Source organism: Oncorhynchus masou, chromosome 5 (assembly GCF_036934945.1).
Source record: "Oncorhynchus masou masou isolate Uvic2021 chromosome 5, UVic_Omas_1.1, whole genome shotgun sequence".
Lineage (NCBI taxonomy): Eukaryota > Metazoa > Chordata > Actinopteri > Salmoniformes > Salmonidae > Oncorhynchus > Oncorhynchus masou.
In genome coordinates this window covers 33,856,199-33,879,544 of record NC_088216.1, presented here as the reverse complement: position 1 = coordinate 33,879,544, position 23,346 = coordinate 33,856,199, and the positions used below count along the sequence as shown (strand labels likewise).

Below are 23,346 nucleotides of genomic sequence, written 5' to 3'. Positions count from 1 at the left end.
GGCTGGGCTCCCTGCCTGTGCCAAAACCCCACAACTCATCCAGAACGCCGCAGCCCGTCTGGTGTTCAACCTTCCCAAGTTCTTCACGTCACCCCGCTCCTCCGCTCTCTCCACTGGCTTCCAGTTGAATCTATCCGCTACAAGACCATGGTGTGCCTACGGAGCTGTGAGGGGTAATCTCTACCAGGCTCTGATGTACACCCAAACAAGGGCACTGGTTCATCCATCTGGCCTGCTCGCCTCCCTACCACTGAGGAAGTACAGTTCCCGCTCAGCCCAGTCAAAACTGGGGTCTGGCCCCCCAATGGTGGAACAAACTCCCTCACAACGCCAGGACAGCGGAGTCAATCACCACCTTCCGGAGACACCTGAAACCCCACCATCTTCAAGGAATAGAAGGATAGGATAAAGCAATCCTTTCACCCCCCCTTATGATTTAGATGCACTTTGTAAAGTGGCTGTTCCACTGATGTCAGGTGAATTCACCAATTTGTAAGTCGCTCTGGATAAGAGCGTCTGCTAAATGACTTAAATGTAAATGTAAATGTATTTCATATTTCAGTCCGAAGTATGGTTAGCAGAAACTGAAATGCTTCCAAAAGTTATTGGGAAGTTCAGGAAAACATCAAGGAACATCATCAGGCTATAATTGTGAATGATCTTCTGTGTAGAAAAGAACATCATCAATGGTTTGAATTATGATATACTGAATTATGATATTCTTCAAAAATCAATGGGTACATATCATTAATATATAAATCCAAAAATGTAGCAACTGCTCATTTCCCCTTGAATCAATCAAATTGGCTTTATTTAGCCCTTTTTACATCAGCAATTGTCACAAAGTGCTTTACAGATACCCAGCCTAAAACACCAAAGAGCAAGCAATAAAGAAGCAGATACTAAGTGACCACCCTAGAAAGAAGGAACCAAAGAGGAAGCAGGCTCTAAGTGGTGGCTAGTCCTCTTCTGGTTGTACCGGGTAGAGATAAAGAGTACATGTTTCCATTGAGGCCAGATTGTTAATCAGTTCATGGTGTGCATGCTTGGCAGACTGATAAAAACAACAGGATGGAGCACCTAAAAATACATTCAAACTTTAATAGATAACCAGCAGGATCAGAACCATAATGGCTATAGAGGGTGCAAACACTTCCAAATTGCTTTTCATAATTCAGGAAAACTATGAATTTGAAATTGTGATAAATAAGTTTAGCTACTCACCTTTCTGTACACTTCACATACAGTATCAGCCTAAGAGCCCACGCTTGTAATGAGGGGCATTATTAAAAACTAATTTGTCAGCGATTAGAGCACCTTTAACCAAAATTTAAAAGTGCAGTATTTGGCTGTGTGGGTTGTTGTCCTAAACCTAAACTCTCGTGGACAGACTATGTAACATAAATGGTATCGTAACGTCTGTCAAAAGACTGATGTGACGACTAAAGTGCAGTATTTCCTGTGCTTTGGTTTTACATCACTGGTTATTTGGACATATTACGATTGTGTGATGGTGGTGCTTAAAGTGGGGATGGGGATTTCAAGCAATGATTTCAAACAGAAAGTTTTCAGAAGTGGTTGAGGGCTTTGGCTGAGAGTTTCCATTTAGCAGGGTGGAGATTTCACTAGTCTCGTTAGTATAATATTCTCATTCACCTTTCTCCCGAACCTAATGGAGCATCTAACGCAATTACACAATATTTTAGTTCAGGGTTTCCGAGGTTATCCTAAACCCACACATTTCTTTCTGAGAGAACGCTGATTGGACTGGTCATTTTCTAACTTCAAACAAATATTGGAGAAAGGCCAGACTGATACGTGAAGTAAGATTTTATTGAATAAAATCACAGCCCAACTCTGGTAATATTGATTTTTCCTTTATAAGAGCTCTTAAAAACAGTATCGACAACGATGAGTGTCCTATGAGTGGTAATAAGAGGCAGTGTGTCAAGACGTTGTAAGGCTGGAGGGAGCTTCTTGTCTCTCCCTCTAGGTGGTGATTTTGCCAGGCTGTTTAAGACTGAAGCCTCCACCGGTGAAGCATGGACCATCGCTGCGCTGGGGCAGGATCACCGACTGTCCCACCTGGGCCAGGCTCCTCTCTTTCTCCCTGCGGACACACAAGAGAGTTCCAGGAAATCTGTCACACAGACACATGCAGACGCATTTAAGAGTTGCTCCGTCAACACACACACACACACACACACACACACACACACACACACACACACACACACACACACACACACACACACACACACGCACACACACACACAGAAATTCCCTGTTTTAGGTCAGTTAGGATCACCACTTGTTTCTCAGAAGTTTACATACACTCAATATGTATTTGGTAGCATTGCCTTTAAATTGTTTAACTTTGGTCGAACGTCTCGGGTAGCCTTCCACAAGCTTCCCACAATAAGTTGGGTGAATTTTGGCCCATTCCTCCTGACAGAGCTGGTGTAACTGAGTCAGGTTTGTAGGCCTCCTTGCTCACACAGGCTTTTTCAGGTCTGCCCACAATGTTTCTATGGGATTGAGGTCAGGGCTTTGTGATGGCCACTCCAATAGCTTGACTTTGTTGTCCTTAAGCCATTTTGCCACAACTTTGGAAGTATGCTTGGGGTCATCGTCCATTTGGAAGACCCATTTGCGACCAAGCTTTAACTTCCTGACTGATGTCTTGAGATGTTGCTTCAATCCACAACTTTCCTACTTCATGATGCCATCTATTTTGTGAAGTGCACCAGTCCCACCTGCAGCAAAGCACCCCCACAACATGATGTTGCCACCCCCGTCCTTCACGGTTGGGAAGGTGTTCATTGGCAGTTCTATTTTTATTTCATCAGACCAGAGGACATTTCTCCAAAAAGTACGATCTTTGTCCCCATGTGCAGTTGCAAACCGTAGTCTGGCTTTATTATGGCGGTTTTGGAGCAGTAGCTTCTTCCTTGTTGAGCGGCCTTTCAAGTTATGTCGACATTGGACTCATTTGTACTGTGAATATAGATACTTTGTACCCATTTCCTCCAGCATCTTCACAGGGTCATTTGCTGTTATTCTGGGATTGATTTGCATTTTTCGCACCTAAGTACGTTCATCTCTAGGAGACAGAAGGTGTCTCCTTCCTGAGCAGTATGACGGCTGCGTGGTCCCATGGTGTTTATACTTGTGTACTATTGTTTGTACAGATGAACGTGGTACCTTCAGGCATTTGGAAATTGCTCCCAAGGATGAACCAGACTTGTGGAGGTCAACAACTATTTTTCTGAGGTCTTGGCTGATTTCTTTTTATTTTCCCATGATTTTCCCATGATGTCAAGCAAAGAGGCACTAGGTTTGATAGGCCTTGAAATACATCCACAGGTCCACCTCCAATTGACTCAAATTATGTCAATTAGCATATCAGAAGCTTTCTTGGGCGCCCTGAAGCCTTCTTCACAACAATTGAACTGCTCTCCTTGAAGTTCGTGATGATCTGATAAATGGTTGATTTACGTGCAATCTTCCTGGCAGCAATATCCTTGCCTGTGAAGCCTTTTTTGTGCAAAGCAATGATGACAGCACGTGTTTCCTTGCAGCTGACCATGGTTGACAGAGGAAGAACAGTGATTCCAAACACCACCCTCCTTTTGAAGCTTCCAGTCTGTTATTTGAACTAAATCAGCATGACAGAGTGATCTCCAGCCTTGTCCTCGTCAACACTCACACCTGTGTTAATGAGAGAATCACTGACATGATGTCAGCTGGTCCTTTTGTGGCAGGGCTGAAATGCAGTGGAAATGTTTTTTGAATTCAGTTCATTTGCATGGCAAGAGGGACTTTGCAATTAATTGCAATTCATCTGATCAATCTTCATAACATTCTGGAGTATACGCAAATTGACCATCAAACAAACTGAGGCAGCAGACTGTGAAAATTAATATTTGTGTCATTCTCAAAACTTTTGGCCACGACTGTATGTAAACTTCCAACTTCAACTGTATAATTGTGTTTTATGCTTATTGCACGTTTATAAAACACAGACTAGCCAGCAGACTAGTATAACAGCATTTGGATAAAATGCTGCAAGCGGTACCCTAATGTCCTGCGACAAACTGAGTATTCATTTTGGCAAATCAATGTTCATTGATACTCTTGTTTTAGTAGTGTCTGCTCTGTGCGCAATTTGAGTAGTTGAAACATAAAAAAGATATTGTTCAAAAAGTTAACTTCTCTATTATAGTAAAATAATGTCTAAATGTGTTTTGGTGTCCAGATGACCAATTCTGTTGGACCAAACCTCAAATACAAATAGCGAGTTGAAACCACTTGTCAGAGAAGATGTGATCTCTGAACTTTGTTGGCGTGAGTGGCATGGGGAGAGGGGCTTGGTGTGTGTGTAAACCATAGAGGAAGAGGCAAAGCGAGAGGTTCCACTCTCGCTAAAATCTGTCCAAAATAAGGCCAATGTGTTTCTATGGGCTTATTTTGGACCTAAGCTAGTCACCTGCCTTCCGGCCTTTGTGACAACGACTCCCATTGTTAGGGCGGAGATGTGCAACTCGTCATTATATACAGATCTCTGGTGTAAATGGGAAGGTGCACACAGCACAGAGGAGTGAAGGAGATGAGACCAAAAATACAACATGAGAACAAGCGGATAATAAATCATCAAAAAGAAAAATAACAAAACCTTGATTCTTGCGATACAGGCATTTGGAATATCGCACAAAAATATACACTCAAATTAATTTGATATATCGCCCAGCCCTACTTGAACAGTTCAATCAGTTTAGATCAGAAACCCCAGAATGAGCTCAAGTGTGATTCACGTGGTTGGTAAGTACTATACCAGGATAATCTTTACCTGCACTGCTGTTCTTTGCGTTTCTGATTGAGGTACTTCTTCTTGATGTTCTGCAGCTCATGGGCCAGTCTCTCAATCTCATACTTGTACTCCTGTGTCTGGGACTCATACATGTTCAGCTCTGATGACAAAGCCTGGATGTGGGGGATTAAAAGGACATCTAAAATAAATCAACTTCAAGCAGCAGCATAGGACTAAACTGAAAATGACATAGCAGGGAAAAAGTTACTCTGGGCCTGTGAGCTTGGCTCGCAAGCCTTTGCATGGTCCTGCTGTATCTGAAGTGGCCATTTCTCTGCCAGTGGTCAGAGCTGCTTGGAAGTAGAGAGAGAGAGAGGCAGACAGACAGACGAGGGATGTACAAAAAGAAGATGAAAGGCACAGAGGACCTTGAGCTGTTTTGTCTTCTGCCTCAGTGTCTGCTGGTAGATTTGAAGCTGCTCGGCTGCCTCCGGTCCAGGCTGCCGGGACAGAATGTGCTTCAGCTCCACGTACAGCTTCTCCTTCTCCTGAGCATTTAAGTGGAAGAGAGGGGACGTTAGGCAGCCAAACATTCAGTCAAGGATGGGCTCTTTAAAAACGTGCACACATCCCACTGGGCGCCTCCTTACCAGCAGTCGACCCACCCATTATTTACATATTTGCATACTGTATCTACACCGAGTATATAAAAATTAAGAACACCTGCTCTTTCCATGACATAGAGTGACCAGGTGAATCCAGCTGAAAACTATGATCCCTTATTGATGTCACTTAAATCCACTTCAATCAGTGTAGATGAAGGAGAGGAGACAGGTTAACATTTTACTGCATTGGGCTAAATCAGTGTCTCTTGGCAGTCTTAAAGAAATCTACTTTGAAACAAAAGTATACACCTCACACACATGGTGAGCCATAAACATGGTGTTTATGGCCTTACAAAAAATAAGACACCTGTATACCATGTCACATATAGAGTTGAAATGTACTTCATTTTTAGTTTGCTTTCTAACATTACACTTTATATATCACAGAGGACTGAAATATATCAAAACTGTTTGACATAGAAACATCAGATTTTCAGCATAAAAAAATAAATAATGTTTATTAATTTAGAAATTGTGAAAAATAAAGCCACTAGGTCATTTGACTCCAGGAAAGGGTTTTAAAAGAAGGATTTTTAAGCCTCGAAACAATTGAGATATGGATTGTGCATGTGTGCCATTCAGAAGGTGAATGGGCAAGACAAAATGTTTAAGTGCCTTTGAACGGGGTATGGTAGTAGGTGCGAGGCGCACTGGTTTTTGTCAAGAACTGCAACGCTGCTGGGTTTTTCATTCTACAGTCCATGTCCCGACGAATTGAGGCTGTTCTGAGGGCAAAAAAAGGGGGGGGGGGGGGGTTGCAACTTGCAACTCATTATTAGGAAGGTGTTCCTAATGTTTGGTATACTCAGTGTATGCAGTCCATGCTCATTTCTGAAAGTTATGATTAAGAAGTAGTGAAACAATTCTCCCAGGCTTCCATTGATTTCTGCAGTGACCCAACCTACTTCCTGTGGGAGCACCTGGTGTTTGGGTAGCCAACAGGATAAGACAGATTTATCTGGATTTTACCTGTAATAAAAGCTCTTTCTCCACCACCTCCTCGCTCTTGGTTATCAGACGCCTCTGTAAAGAGTGAATCTTCTGGATCAACTCGTAGGTGCTTGGGTCGCTGGCCTGAAGAAAGTCAAATAAGAGGCATTAATGTATAACCCTAAATAGGTTCTCTGGCTATGTCTCACAGAAGCTAGGCCGAAGCATTAAGAAGTTAATGTACTGAAACAGGTCTAAATGTTTTTGAGCCCAAGCACTCACAAAATATGCACACACACACACACACAGACACACACACACACACACAGTCACACACACACACCTCCAGCCTTCTCCAACGATGTACATTCATAGGATTCTCCAGCTCCTCCTCCAAGGCTCTGCACCTTGTCCTCTCTTTGAGCAGCTCCTTCTGCATGTGGTAAACCTCACGTCTGTCACAAAACCCCAAAAAGGGCATCAAATGTCATGGCATTTCCCCATCACATATTTTATGACAACAAATTCAAGTGGGGCATAGATTGAAAACAGACTTCAATTCAATTATTTTCATTAATCATTAAGGATGTAAAAACATTGGCAAGCCTGTATCAATTCAATGTTTTGTTCATGGCAGATGTCCAGCAAATGCCACTATGGTAACCTTTTGTGGGCTGCAGATATCAACAGGTTTACAATAAAGCAAATTAATGCCAATGAATAAGACAGCAATGTAAACTGAGCAATGCAGAAATATTCCTGCTGCATAGATCTGTGCACTTTTGTACCACAAAAACAATTTAAATAGTGAAATAATGTGAAAAGAAAAGTTATTAAGAATTTTGCATAAATTACAGACATTGATTAAGAGTTTAGTGTGCTGTGCTCTTCGAATGGTGTTGGGTTCTAATTTGAAATATACTTATTCCTGTCACTATACAATAACTTATTGATTACATAACATGTATGATAACTGTTTATCTTTTTTAGGATAGGTGGCAGCATTCGGAATTTTAGATGAAAAGCGTGCCCAAAGTAAACTGCCTGCTACTCAGGCCCAGAAGCTAGGATATGCATATAATTGGTAGATTTGGTTAGAAAACACAAACGTTTCTAAAACTCTCAAAATAATGTCTGTGACTATAACAGGACTTATTTGGCAGGCGAAACCCAGATAATTTTTTTTTTTTTAGGTGACAGTGTTTTCAATGGGTTTTCTATGTGGATCTAGATTTCTAAGGCACTTGCTTGCAGTTCCTATTGCTTCCACTGGATGTCAACGGTCTTTAGAAATTGGTTGATGTTTTCTTTTGAGTAATGAAGAAGATTGGCTGTTCAGAACGAGGGTCGAGTCTAGTGTACTGTTGTGGTTGGGGCGCACAACCTGAAAGATCGCTCCACTTTGTTTTTTAATCCGGTATTGAACACAGTTTATCCAGTCTGAAATTTGATTGATTATTTACGTTACAAAATACCTAAAGTTGTATTAGGAAAGTTGTTTGAAATGTTTGGATCAAGATTACAGGTAACGAGTTGGAACCGGTGTTTTTTTTTTTAATCAAACGCGCCAAATAAATGGACATTTTGGAGATATAACGACGGAATTTATCGAACAAAAGGACCATTTATGATGTTTATGGGACATATTGGAGTGCCAACAGAAGAAGATCTTCAAAGGTAAGGCATGAATTATATTGTTATTTCTGAGTTTTGTGTCGCGCCTTGCGGGTTGAATTATGATTGTCATGTGTTTGTTTGATGGGGTGCTGTCCTCAGATAATTGCATGGTTTGCTTTCGCCCTAAAGCCTTTTTGAAATCTGACACGGTGGCTAGATTAACAAGAAGTTAAGCTTTAATTTGGTGTATTGCACTTGTGAATGTATGAAAGTTAAATATTTCAAATAATTTTTGGGGAATTTCGCGCTCTGCCATTTCACCGGATGTTGTTGAAATGTTCCGGTAGCGGAACCCCTAGCCGTAAAAGGATTTATGTTCTGTGTCATTGAAAGGTGAATAAGGAACGTGTATGGAAAGTAAATGAGGGAGACGAAGGGCAACAGTTAGTCTTTGATAAAGCAGGCCAGCTGTGGAACCAGGGAGGAGCGAGGCATTCGACTTGAGGTCCAAGTCAACAGAAGAAGTGAGAAGAAATCTCTTGGAGGGGGGCCAGAGGGGCCCACCCCAACAACCATCCTACTACAGTCCTATCTCACACACATTCACTTCCACGCCTACAAAGGTTCTAGCAATAGGCAAGGCCATGACTATACCAGTTGAGAGGAACCAAGTTAGTTCCTGCCTAGCAACGTAGATGCATTGGCTATGTAGATGTGCAAGGAGTTGACCCCGCCTAGTAGGTTAGAAATATATGTGCTTGTATCATCAAATGGTTGAATAAATCTAGCTTGAGCTTTCTTCGGAGTCCAACTGAAATTTGTCTCAATCGTTCTCTGTTTCCCTATGTCCCCCCTGCGCTCCGTCTATATCAGCGTCTCCCACCCTCTGTCTCGCCCCCTCACTTTCTTGCTGTCTTGCACTCTCTCACTCTCTACCTCTGTCTTTCTCTTACTCCCTCTCCCTCTTCCAATCTCACCTTAAGTCTTCCACATTAGCGACAGTCTTGGCCAGGATGCCCTTCTCCCGTCTGAGTTTCTTGATCTCCATCTTGAGGAGGCGAATGTCCTCCACCCTCTGGTTGTACTGGATCTCTCCCTTGTTCAGCATGGACTGCTGGATCTTGATCTTCTCGTAGAGTAGGGCCAGCTCATCGTTTCGTCGCACCAGCTGAGTGCCCAGGATATCTCGCTCACTGATCACCTACAAGACGGTGATGGCAAAAGAGCAAACAACAAAAACCCCAGGATACTTTGATCAAAGACTGTAAAAATACATTTAGAAATAAAACATTTTTGTGATATTGGCCCTTTGTGAGAACGTGTTTGATTATTTTCCATCTAAATGGATACTGGTAGATGACCTGCTAAATGACCTGCTATTTCCTAGAAAGTCACATTTATAGAATGTTTTAATTGGTCTCATACATTCAAAGACAAACCTCATTAGGAAGAAATGAAAAGCTGCACCTCTGTCACATTCTGCAGCCACATCAACACAATGTTTTTTGACCCATGTGATGCGAGACCACAAAGGCATGACAGATCTGCTGGCTGATGAAAACATCTCTCTCCATCCCAGGCCTCTACGGGAAGGGCCTGCCCCTTTATTCAAATCAGCACTATTTTATCGCTATGACAGTACTATTTGTCTCTTTGAATGGGCAGTGAGTTCTCAGTGAAAGCAGGCAGCCACCTTTCCACCCCTCTCTCTGTCCCTTACCTGATCCAATTCTTTCTTCTGTCTGAGCCGCTCAGCATCAGCGTCGGATATGATCTTGAGCAGCTTTCTCTCCTCGGCCTCCTGGTTGTCGATAAACTGCTTAGTCTCCTGAGCCTGCTGCTTCATTTTCTGGAGCTCGGCCTATGGGAGGAATGGAAAAACGGCCTATACTTAAAATTTGAATTTGAAAATTAGGTAAATGAGGGGAAAAGAAAAAGAAAACACTTTGGGCCTTGGTCAAAAGTTGTGCACTACAAAAGGGAATTAGGTGCCATTTGGAATGCAGTATTTGCTTCAAGAAGGTAGGATGGGTGTCACCCTGGTGGTGAGGGTGTCATCCTGGTGTGATTGAAAGAGTTGGTGTTAATATTTGGTGTTAATATTTGAGTAAAACAAAACGCTCAATTACAACCCTCCTTTCTCTCATGACTAGTTACACCAATGGGTTCCCAGACTAAAAAGTACATTTGCACAGTAGTTACTTCAGCCACTCACACAGTGAGCACGGCATAGTAAATTACCTTCAGAGCCTCCTTCTCCTTCTCCACTCGCTGGAACTCCAGGTGCTCCTTGACCAGGGCAGACTCTTTGCTGTTGATCTCCTCCCTTAGCTGGTCAATCTGATGGTTCATGATCTTCAGTTTCCTCTTCATCTCTGTAATCTCATCCTGAAAGAGAGGGCGGAGAGTGAATGAGTGAGTCGACAGACCGGACAATCACCTGCCTTCCTGTCTACACGACTGACTACTCCTATGTAAATCCAACCTGGGCTTCGATGAGGTTCTTGCTGTAGAGGTTCCGATCAGATCGGACCGCCTCATAGAGGTTCTGCTGCTGTTTGAGCTTGGTCTCTGCCTCTGCAATCTTCTTCTTGTACTCAAAGATCTGCATCTCCCTCATTTTAATGTCCTCCATGTGTTGGAGCACCTGTGGAAGAAAATAACAGAGAGAACAAAAAAATCATCCCAAGAGGGGATTTAGTTTGGGACTTAATATAAGACTTGGGCTTACGTAACCAGAAGCTGATAGCTAGGTGTTTATAAAAGACAACCTAGACACAATACCAGCTTGTTTGTAGTCCTAAATGATAAACTGTAATGTTCAAATTTTCTCCACATGTAACGATGTTTAGTCTGTTGCAACACACGTCGCATATCACATTATCTCGTCTTCTGTGTTGAAATCCTAATTGATAAACTGCAATGTTCAAATGGTGTTCCCTCCCATTTTCTCTGCTTCATCAACATTAATGCTAGTGCTACATTACTGGTACAGTATGTAACTGAGCCTAAATCCCTGGGGCTGTTATGTATCCAACGTGGATTTAGGATCAGCTATGCCCTTTAGATCACAACGAATAAGACCTGCCAGCACTCTGGGCACCTCATTGATAAGCATTGTGTAATTTTCACACTAAATATCTACGTAACCCATTTCTGAAAACCCATTACTTATAAAAAAAAATTGAGATTCATAAACTTGGCATACACCATACATACACATGTTTCTCAGTATAAAAATCAGCCCCGTCCTAAAACTGTGTGTATGTGAATGAGCATTATTTATTCGCCAGGAAAACTTTTACCTTTTATGGTGATTAATAACACCCTATTTTCTGTATAATTTGGAGGTATACTGAAATTAAGCCAGAAGAGTTTCACCAAAAACAAGCAATGGCACATTTTATCAAATGTTTTGGAAGTGTTACCACAATGTTTTCATCTTTGGGGATTTCTATTGGAAAAGCAGTTTCTGCCTATCTTCATACTGTACTGTCTTTGTCGTTACTAATAGATGTACGAGATACCATATCCAGTCAAAGGGATGGCTAAATCTTGAAACTCATTTGGTCACCACAGATTTAAGTAAAACGGCTTTTAACTGCATGGTCTTGTCATGCAGGGCATTCTTGTAAAATAGTCCTTGGTCTCAATGGAACTACCCTGCCTAAATAAAGGTTCAATAATTCCTATTTATCAATTAGATTGCAAAGATAAAGTAAATAGATGTTCGCTCTTCTTAGTAACGACAAAAGGATGCATTTGTTTTGTCATTCAGTTTGTCTGTTGTTGTTGTTTTATGAACAACGTGTCAACCTAACCATTCCTCATTTGCACAAAGTACTTACTTGCCTGCTTGCCAAGCAATAATTACTGTAAGTAGCAAGAAGTTGTGCTTTGGATGGTCTGAACTTTGCGTGGAGGTAAGCACATTCTCCAGGCAAGTTCAGTTTTTATAAATGCACTGAAAACGGGTGCATGTTATGTTTTGCATGCAAAATATAATATTTTGTACGTACGCAGCATTTATAAATGAGGCCCCTGGTCTCTCCACTCATCCCTGAGCTATCTTAGTGCACCTTGTGTGTGAGGTCGCTGGCCTCGTTGATATAGCGGTCACGCTCCTTCTCTAGCTGGTAGATGATCTTGCGCTGCTTCTGGGCCTCGTCGCGGTAGTTCATGATCTCCTGGTCCAGGTTCTTCTTGGACTGCTCATGGAGCTTCACTACATTCAGCTGTTTCTCCGTGGCATTAGCTGCCTTGATCATGTTCTACAATGTACACACACACGTGCATGCAAACACGCACAAAACAAACACACACACACACACACAAATGTACATGGACAAACGAACACAGACACACTTTAACAATGAGTTATGAGCAGATGAGTGTGCTTGGTGTACATTTGTCCCATTAAGATGTGTCTAAATGAAACAAATCATGCTAAACAAGACCTGCAACATGATAGGCTATGCACATCATGTCATGTAGTAGTAGGTGCTGGCAATGCCGGGGTTGTCGGTTTTGATTTCTGCATGGGGTACACACTGGATGGTTGTCACTGTCAATGTTGACAGTTCTGCAAGTTGCTTCAAATAAAAGTGTCTGCTAAATTATATTATTCTCTACATACCTTGTTCAGGATGTCTCTTTCCCGCACCAGTTCGTCAATGCCTTTCTTGTCAATCTCCATCTGCTTTTTGGAGGACTCCATTTCTGTTCACAATACATGGTTCGTGTTTTTGAGTGAGAGAGAATGACAGAAATTCTGTATACATAATTGATGTACCTTGCACACAAACCCCACCACAATGTAACCACTACATTTAATATTTTCAGAGTTACTAAAAGGTAAGAAAAAATGGCATCTTCCTGTCAAAAAGAGTGCATTTGGCCTCCCGAGTGGAGCAGCGGTCTAAGGAACTGCATCGCAGTGCTAGAAGCGTCACTACAGATCCGGGTTCAATCCCGGGATATGTCGCAGCGGACCGTGACCGGGTGACCCAGCTGTACAGTGTTTCCTCCGACACATTGGTGCAGCTGGCTTCCGGATTAAGCGGGCAGTGTGTCAAGAAGCAGTGCGGCTTGGCGGGGGACGCAAGACTCTCGACCTTCGCCTCTCCGAGTCCGTATGTGAGTTGCAGGGATGGGGCAAAACTGTAACTACCAATTGGATATCACGAAAAAGGGGTAAAAAGTAAAAAGTGCTTTTGACAGAGCAGAGGAGTGTTGAAGTGTCAACCCAGATATTTGTGTGTCTCCAAATTAAATCAAATGTTATTGGTCACATACACATGGTTAGCAGATGTTAATGTGAGTGTAGCGAAATGCTTGTGCTTCTAGTTCCGACCGTGCAGTAATATCTAATAACTAATCTAAAAATTTCACAACAACTACCTTATACACACACGTGTAAAGGAATGAATAAGAAAATGTACATATAAATATATGGATGAGCGATGGCCCGAACGGCAAAAGCAAGATGCAGTAGACGGTATAGAGTACAGTATATACATATGAGATGAGTAATGTAGGGTATGTAAACATTATATAAAGTGGCATTGTTTAAAGTGACTAATGATACATTTATTACATGTATTTTCTAATTATTAAAGTGGCTAGAGATTTGAGTCAGTATGTTGGCACCAGCCACTCAATGTTAGTGATGGCTGTTTAACAGTCTGATGGCCTTTAGATAGAAGCTGTTTTTCAGTCTCTCGGTCCCAGCTTTGATGCACCTGTATTGACCTCGCCTTCTGGATGATAGTGGGGTGAACAGGCAGTGGCTCAGGTGGTTGTTGTCCTTGATGATCTTTTTGGCCTTCCTGTGACATCGGGTGGTGTAGGTGTCCTGGAGGGCAGGTAGTTTGCCCCCGGTGATGCGTTGTGCAGACCTCACTACCCTCTGGAGAGCCTTGCGGTTGTGGGCGGAGCAGTTGCCGTACCAGGCGATGATATAGCCTGACAGGATGCTCGATTGTGCATCTCTAAAGGTTTGTGAGTGTTTTTGGTGACAAATTTCTTCAGCCTCCTGAGGTTGCGCCTTCTCCTGTTGCACCTTCTTCACCACTCTGTCTGTGTGGGTGGGCCATTTCAGTTTGTCCATGATGTGTATGCCGAGGAACTTAAACTTTCCACCATCTCCACTACTGTCCTGTCGATGTGGATAGGGAGGTGTTCCCTCTGCTGTTGTTTTGGGTTGCCTACTGGGATCAGATCCATTGTCCTGGGTGGTGGTCCAAACAGAGGATCCGCTTCAGGAAAGTCGTATTCCTGGTCGTAATGTTGGTAAGTTGACGTTGCTCTTATATCCAATAGTTCTTATATCCAATAGTCCCGGCCATGTGTAATAAGACTTAAGATTTCCTGGGGTAACAGTGTAAGAAATAATACATAAAAAAAACAAATACTGCATAGTTTCCTAAGAACGCCAAGCGAGGCGACCATCTCTGTCAGTGCCATCATTCAGGAATGGCGCCTACAAATGCATCCCGGCATGCTTTTGTGTGGGCGTGTATCCGTGTTGGTTTAGTTCTGCGTGTGTGTGCATGTTGAAATCAAATCAAATGTTATTTGTCACTTGCCGAATATAACAGGTGTAGACTTTAACGTGAAAAGCTTGCTTACGAGTAAATAAAAAATATGAAATAGTAACACAAGAGGACTAAAATACACAAGAATGGAGCTATATACAGGAAGTACCAGTACCAGATCAATGTGCAGGGGTATGAGGTATTTGAGGTAGATATGCACATGAAGGCAGGGTAAGTGACTAGGCATCAGGATAGATAACAATAAACTAAAGAACAGAGTAGCAGCAGTATATGATGAGTGTAAAGGTGTGTGTATATGTGTGCATGTGTGGTGTTGTGTGAGTGTGTATATAGTGTGGATGTATTGTCTTGTGAGTGTGCATAGTGTGTGTGTATCCTTGCCTCTCTCCAGGCCAGCGATCTGGTTTTTCAGCATGTCCCTCTGCTGCTCCACTTCCAACTTCTGATCCTCCGTCTGTCGGAACTTCCGCTGAGTGGCCTCTCTCATCTTTGTTAGTTTGGCAATCTCCTGACGCATCTGATTCACCTCCTCCTCCTTCATCTGAGGAGGTGGGAACAAAAGGAGGGAGGAAGAGAGATGAGAAGAGCGAGAGAAAGAGAGAGTGGTGGGAGGTCAGAGAGAGAGAGAGAATAGGTATTTATTGTGTTGCTGACATTAGGGCTCCTGTCCAATTTTCGTTGTCTCCCACACCTCAGCCAGCTTGTCCAGCGCCCATGCCTCGGCCGGCCCGTCAAGCTCGCCCAGGTGGTACGCCGGGTGCCGCCCCTAGAGGGGGAGTATGTCACGCTTGCTCCCGCTCCCCCTCTCGAGCGCCAGGCTGCCCTTCATTACGCACGCCTGTCACCATCATTATGCAATATTGGACTCGCTTTACCTTAAGGTCAGATGCCCTTTGCTGTGTGTCGAGGGAGAGCTGCTCCAAACTCAGGGCATTCTGTTCATTCTCCTGCTGGAGTTTGGTGTTTCTCACTTGCAGTTGCTCCAGCTCCTTTGTGGCCCGCTCATTGAGAATCTGTGAGGGGACAAACGGCACAAATCAAATCACACATTAAATCTAATCCCCCTAAAGCATACATGTAAAAGTTGTATTCCATGTGTGTACGACTGGCACCATCTCTCAAGTTGGTGTTCCCTCGCCAGCCCATCTGTGAAAAGATTGGAGGATGGAGGGGAAGGGAGAGGACCGGTGGACAGGGAAGGGCGGGTGGGACATCACCACTAGTCACAGCATCACCTTCTGCTCCCGCAGCTGCTGCTCCAGCCTCTGCTGCTCCTCTTTGCTGCGCTGGCTCTGCAGGTTCAGCACTTTAATGTCCGACTGCTTGGTTTCCAGGTCTGTGTGCAGCTGCTTCACTTCCTTCTCCAGCTTCTCCTTCCGCCGTGTCTCCCGCGAGCACTCGTTCTGACGGACCTGAATGTCTTGCTGGAGCTATGTTGGACAGAATATAGGATAAAAACAATGTTGTTACTAGCAAGTATTTTGACAGAAAGCAGGCACTGGAGTGGACTTACTATATAATAAGGCCATAGGTAATTTAGGGCTGGATGTGCCAAGACTTGTGGACACACTGTACAGCAAATAAAGCCAACTGGTTTATTTGCAACCGAATGGGAATGAGGACTGAAATTATCAACAATTACAGTCAGGATCCAGACAACTACCAAGTGTATGGCCATAATACCTACCTAATACCTAATGCCTTACCTGCCAGTTAAGTGAAGGTAAAGCAAATGCACCACATACATTTTTTTTAAATGGTGATGTTTAAGATGTAATACTACATTTAAAAATCCTATTGAGTTTTTCTCCTTTCAACCAAGAACACATTTTTGGGGTTTTGTACTTCTTCAATATGCTTCTTCAATATGATTAACAATAAACACCTCTAAATGTAAATGGTGATGTTGAGTTTCTGCATTACCTGAGATATGGTTTCCATCGCCTTTTCTTTTTGAACCTCCATCTCTTGTTGACTGGAGGTGGCCTTTGTTAGATTCTTTCGCAGTGTCACCACTTCCGTAAGCAGTTCATCTCTTTCCTTGGTTAGTTCCTCTTTGATTTTCAGCAGATCATTTACACTGAAAAACAAATTAGATTTCAGTTGAAACTCCTTTAATGTTATCGTTATCTAGAGATGTAGGCAGTGCTTAATTTGTAGGCTGAGGATCCGTAGGTAACCGCCCCTTCCCGTCACCCGTTGAAATATCATGTTCTGTGGTGTTTTTTTGTCTTACAGTAACTTTATACTATGCTATTATATTTGGCATTATGTGATCTTGCAGATATTGATTCAGCTTTGATTGCCCTTTATCAAACGAGCACTATATTCTCCAGAGTAGTCTGTTCTCTACGAGTAGACCAGAAACTATGTGTAAATAGAGAATCCTGCACATCCATAGAAGCACATCCACTCTATGCCATATTTGCATCGTGGCATAGAGTAGCATAGAGCAGAAGCATTTCTTGCACACAAAAATGTCCTTTTATAAGTGCATTTCATGCAATTCTACATCATTTTACATAACTTTTTTTCGGACCACAGAAATTACCGATATGACAGGCTACTCTGACATTGACAAACTGAGATCAATATAAACGACTGAGCCACCCAATGATGAAGATAGGCTAGTGGATGTGCACTCACCAGTAATGGCCGATGCGCTCGTGCCATTATCTCTCAAGATACTTTGTAAAATAGTGTTGTCCCCCTAGAGTCATTATACTGAACTTGTATTTCAATTACAATACTCATAATAGGGCCTATTTATATTTTTATGATGAAGTGCAATGCTGGCGAGATGGAGAGTTACAGACACATGTCTATCAGAGCAGAGAGATCACAAAAATAGAATCTCAATGTAGTTCTGTGAGAGATACAGGTGCATGCTTCTCTCTCTCACCACAGCAATGGACAAGGGTTGGTCCCAAAACATAGGCTACAATGTTGTACAAACTTAAACCCGGACCCAGCCCAACCCAAATCAATTCTCAGAATAAGTGCAGGCTGAAAATCTAAGTTTTTCCATAACGTTTTTTAGGGGGCAGGAGAATTAACGTTAAGGCAACTTGATGTAGCCTAACTAGGATATTTTTATTTTTACTTTGCAAATATAGAGGAAATGTTTTGTCATGCCATGAGGTACCGGATCCAGGCAAATAGGTGCCAAAACGAAGCAGTCCAAAACTGCGGGATCTTGTTCCGGCATGATTCGGCTCAAATTAAGCATTGTATGTAGGCCTTCAGGTATGACAATAATCTCTAGTGAATTGGTTAATTCAAAGGAAGTGGACAATTTACAGTGTGAGTGTGCACAACTCAACTCACCTATGTTCTTGACCCACGGACAAGCCAGCACCTTGTTCAACAAGTTTTGTTAGATTTGAAATTTCATGTTTCAATGTTTGAATTGTCTCTTTTGCTCTGAGCTCTTTATCGTGGGCTGCATCAACCATTTTCCAAGCCTTTTCTATTTCCTAAAAGAAAAAAAGTGTTCAATTGTACAGTATGGCCATATTACTATGACAAATCTGGGACATGTTGAAACAAAGCACAACTCTAAAACGCTGCTCAAAATGAAGTGTGAATATTTTACTCCATAATAGCCTACAAGAACTTATTGGCAACAACACTAATGACAACCTTCGTCCTAACCATCGGCTGTAGGCCTATTACACATCTCTGCAGCTACTCATGTTTTCACCATAAAAGGCCTACCTTCTTCAGAGAAGTTATAGTTGTTTGATCTTCCTGGGACAACTTCAGTGCAGTAGCAACTTTTACTGAATTGGACACTATCTCTGCATTCAGCTCCCTGCATTTTGTCATCAGCCTCTTCTCGCTCTCGTGGGACTTCTTCAGGGCATTGGTCAGTTTCTCATATTCAACCCGGAATTTGTCCAGGCTCTTGTCTCCCACCAGCTCATCGAGAACCTCCTGGAACTCCTTCTCCAGTGATTCAAAACTGTTCTCATCTGCTTCTGGCTTTTGACCTTTATCCTGGGAAAGGACACACAAACTGCAATCAAGCACTTGTCAAATCTGAGAGAGTAAGCTAATTGCAAGGCACTGAAATTGACACATTATATTCTCTGTATGGTTTCACTCCTGCAATAACTACTGTAACTGATCTGTTTCCTATTCATCTTATGTGTATCTGTTGCAGTTGATCTTGTTTTTTGCCCTGACTATACTACACATGAACTGATTGTGACAATAAAGATATATTGATTCTTAACTGTCACTAGTTACTATAAGCATATTATAGAAATGCAGTGACATGAATAAAAATTATTGGACGAAAAATAAAGTTGACGAAGAAATCTTGACAGTTCTACAACGTTAACATACTGCAATCCCGAACCAGTATCTATCTATCTATCTATCTATCTATCTATCTATCTATCTATCTATCTATCTATCTATCTATCTATCTATCTATCTATCTATCTATCTGTGCGTTAGAGACCTCTCGCCCAGAAAGCTGATTCAAACTTCCATTCACCAGCTCTGTATACGTTTTAATGTCAAAATACGTTCGTCGTTGATCACCAAATATGGAGTTTCGCTGAGCAATTATCTTAATTTACTCGTTATGGCCGGTATGTACTGTCATTGGAGGTGCTGAAAAGGCATTGCTTGTCAATGTTTTATGTAGACCTTTTTTGGAAGTGCATACCGGCCTTAAATTAATATAGTTGCTCCACGAAACTTCATATTTGGCGATCAACGAAGGTATTTTGAATTAGGCCGAACGCTTGCAGAGCTGTAGCTGGTGAATGGAGTTTGAATCGGATTGCGAGCTTTCTGCACACTCAGTGTACAGACAGTCACGATACAGTAGGTGATTATTCACTCGTCACCAACTAGACGCCAGAAAACTGACCGAAGTTTTCCAACAAGAAAGCCTTGTGTTTGTTATCCTTTGCTAAACGTTTTTCTGCGGTGTCCACTAATGAATACTACCCAGCGGAAGACAAAGTTAGCTAACGTACAGTAATTTAGCACCTGTTGCTCTGTTGCTTTTGTTTTGGCAAAACAAAACGTCGCGTTTAGCTATCTAGCTAGCTATACAAACCAGCACAACTTGCCTCCATGTTTCCTGTCCCGTTAGTCAAAAGCGCTTAGTTATAATACACAAGATTGTTATTTCCAAATGTCTGCGACTCATTTGTTAGGACACTGACAGCTGGCTAGCTCCAGTAGCTAAGCTAGCTCTCTGCATGTTGTTCATTCATACACTCCAAGGAAACGCGTCCCGTTACCAGGCAACGACTGCCCGTTCTCTGGATTCGCGCAGGTGTGGCATGAAGATGATGACTTGAGCCTGCCCTGGGACAAAATTACTTTAATACGTTTCAACTAACTTCACTTTGTATTATCCATTTTTTAAATTATGAACAAGCACTCATTGTAGCTTAGAAATATGTAAGTTTTTTTTACCGTGGTAAAACGTTTATTTGATATTCAATATTCGCCGGACATTCGAGCATTCAAAGTTACAGACCTCAGATTGGGCTCTTCATGAAGGGAAAAAAACTGTACATTATTGCTCAGGTCTTATTTTCCCAATTCTGAACCGAGCTTGTAATAACATGGCTACGGTGTACGCATCCTACAGCACGGTCAATGCACCTATACTGAACTAAAAAACACAATATGCACCAATTTCAAAGATTTCTCTTGAGTTACAGTTCATATAAGGAAATCAGTCAGTTGAAATAAATTCATTAGGCCCTAAACTATGGATTTCTGGGAATACAAATATGCAACTGTTGGTCACATATACCTTAAAAGAAAAAGGAAGCCATGTGGATCAGAAATAAAAATGTCAGTATCTGGTGTGACCACCATTTGCCTCATGCAGTGCAACACATCTCCTTTGCATAGAGTTTATCAGGATGTTGATTGTGGCCTGTGGAATGTTGTCCCAATCCACTTCAATGGCTGTGCAAAGTTTCTGGATATTGGCGGGACCTGGAACACGTTGTCCTACACTTCAATCCAGAGCATCCCAGACATGCTCAATGTGTGACATGTCTGGTGAGTATGCAGGCCATGGAAGAACTAAGACATTTTCAGCTCCCAGGAATTGTGTACAGATCCTTGCGACATTGTGCCGTGCATTATCATACTGAAATATGAGGTAATGGCGGCAGATGAATGGCACGACAATGGGCCTCGTCACGGTATCCCTGTGCATTTAAATTGCCAACGGTAAAATGCAATTGTGTTTGTTGTCCATAGCTTATGCCTGCCAATACCATAACCCCACCGCCACCATGGGGCACTCTGTTCACGATGTTGACATCAGCAAACCGCTCACTCACACAACGCCATACACGTGGTCTTTGGTTGTGAGGCCGGTTGGGCATGTTGCCAAATTCTCTAAAACAATGTTGGAGGCAGATTATGGTAGAGAAATTAGCATTAAATTATCTGGCAACAGCTCTTGTGGACATTCCTGCAGTCACGATGTAAATGGGGCGACAGGTAGCCTAGTGGTTAGAGCATTGGACTAGTACCTGTGAGGTTGCAAGATCAAATCCCCAGGCTGACAAGGTAAAACGCTGTCTTCCCTGAACAAGGCCGTCATTGAAAATAAGATTATTTTCTTAAATGACTTGCCTAGTAAAATAAAATTGCACACTCCCTCAAATTTTGAGACATCTGTGGCATTGTGTTTTGTGACAAAACGGCACATTTTAGAGTGGCCTTTTATTGTCCCCAGCACAAGGTGCACCTGTGTAATGATCATGCTGTTTAACAAGCTTCTTGATATTCCACACCTGTCAGGTGGATGAATTATCTTGGCAAAGGAGAAATGCTCACTAACAGGGATGTAATCAAATTTGTACACAACATTTCAGAGAAATAAGCTTACATTTCAATAACCCTTTGACCACATCACCCGAGCCTTTGACAGGGAAGAGAACATTTAAGCTAAGTGCAGTAAAAAATTAGATTTTCCAGTGTTTTATATATATTTCCACACTATGAGGTTGGAATAATACTGTGAAATTGTGAAAGTGATGATAATCCCCGTTTAGTGTAAGATATGTTTGAAAGCCTGTGACAACACCAGGCAGTAAATGAGTCAATAGACCAATAAGAAAGAAAATTCCAAACCTCTCTGCCAATGACAGCTAGTTTTCAGTTTTCCGCTTCCCACTCAGACCACTCCCAGACAGTCTTAGTGAAATTCTTGCTTGAGAAACTGCTCTTTGCTTCGATGCTATTTAGTTAATTTTTGACAATGCCTTTGAATGTCCTTGAGTGGCCCAGCCAATGCCCGGACTTAAACCGAATCGAACATCTCTAGAGAGACCTGAAAATTGATGTGCACCGACGCTCACCATCCAACATGACAGAGCTTGAGAGGATCTGCAGAAAAGAATGGGAGAAACTCCCCAAATACAGGTGTACCAAGCTTGTAGTGTCATACAGAAGAAGACTCAAGGCTGTAATCACTGCCAAATGTGCTTCAACAAAGTACTGAGTAAAGGGTCTGAATACATTTGTAAATGTGATATTGAATTTTTCTATTCTTTATAAATTTGGGGTATTGTGTGTAGATTGATGGGGGGGGGAACAATTTAATCCATTTTAGAATAAGGCTGTAACATAACAAAATGTGGAAAAACTCAAGGGGTCTGAATAAACTTTCCGAATGCACTGTATAAAACAGATATTTAGAATTCAATCTTGTCTTCATTTTACACATTTGAAGATTTCAAATGGCTTTCTGTGTAAAAAAATCTGCGTTAATGTTGCTTAATGAAGCGGCCAAGAAAGTACCGCAGTAAAAAAACAAATTGGGGATATTGGTTTGATATTCGGAGTTAGCTCGTCAATACCTCTTTGATGGGCAGTTTTAAGATGATTAGGGTGATATATCTAGAATCAGATGATGATAGACAGCAAGGTACAGCCTTTTAACCCCCACAAGAATTACATTTAAAAATTTGATTGTTTATTTGTAATTGATTTTATGTAAAAATACGAACTCAAAAAACATAAATAGGCTCTATGATCTTTCTCACTCATACACAAACTACTGCAGCCTACTTGCATGACCTAGAGAGCTAAAATCAATTGTAGCAAAGTGACTGATGTCCCTAATCCATGATGCATCCATTAGAATTCCCATTTTAAAATTAACAGATTATAAATAAATATAGTTTTGAATGGCTTCTGATCCACATGTGCTAGAGATCTACAGAGAAGTGTGTTGCGTTCCTTAACCTCTGTTATTATAGTGAATTTTTAAAATGAATCCTCTGATTTTCTAAAAATATTTATCCTATTGGAGCTATGGCTATAAATTGACGTACAGATCAAATTTTCAATAGCTTCCAGTCCAACATATACAATTGAAGTCAGAAGTTTACATACACTTAGGTTGGAGTCAATAAAACTTGTTTTTTTAACCACTCCACAAATATCTTTTTAACAAACTATAGTTTTGGCAAGTCGGTTAGGACATCTACTTTGTGCATGACACAAGTAATTTTTCCAACAATTGTTTACAGACAGATTATTTAATTTATGATTCACTGTATCACAATTCCAGCGGGTCAGAAATGTACATACACTAGGTTGACTGTGCCTTTAAACAGCTTGGACAATTCCAGAAAATTATGTCATGGCTTTAGAAGCTTCTGATAGGCTAATTGCCATAATTTGAGTGAAATGGAGGTGGACCTGTGGATGTATTTCAAGGCCTAGCTTCAAACTCAGTGCCTCTTTGCTTGACATCATGGGAAAA

At 41.8% G+C, this 23,346-nt stretch overlaps 1 protein-coding gene across 1 annotated transcript; it reads right to left on the bottom strand.

The window, feature by feature from the left end:
* Positions 1–1,820: 1,820 nt before the first annotated feature.
* Positions 1,821–19,874, bottom strand: cfap58 (cilia and flagella associated protein 58). The gene is made up of 18 exons (XM_064955186.1): positions 19,670–19,874; positions 18,297–18,578; positions 17,907–18,055; positions 16,503–16,659; positions 15,815–16,009; positions 15,455–15,592; positions 14,961–15,120; positions 12,659–12,741; positions 12,102–12,293; positions 10,508–10,669; positions 10,264–10,410; positions 9,743–9,883; positions 9,000–9,223; positions 6,749–6,860; positions 6,445–6,549; positions 5,239–5,358; positions 4,850–4,983; positions 1,821–2,110 (listed from the first exon to the last, which is right to left on the bottom strand). The coding sequence occupies exons 1-18, from the start codon at positions 19,673–19,675 to the stop codon at positions 1,990–1,992; spliced, it is 2,628 nt and encodes an 875-aa protein (XP_064811258.1). The 5' UTR covers positions 19,676–19,874; the 3' UTR covers positions 1,821–1,989.
* Between the last annotated feature and the right edge of the window lie 3,472 nt (positions 19,875–23,346).

What these genes read in the sequence shown, in the direction of transcription:
- cfap58 (XM_064955186.1), bottom strand. An exon ending in AGAACCTCATCGAAGCCCAG is followed by an intron (nt 10,411 to 10,507) that starts GTTGGATTTACA and finishes CCTCTCTTTCAG; the next exon opens with GATGAGATTACAGAGATGAA. An exon ending in AGAAGACAAAACAGCTCAAG is followed by an intron (nt 4,984 to 5,238) that starts GTCCTCTGTGCC and finishes CCCCACATCCAG; the next exon opens with GCTTTGTCATCAGAGCTGAA.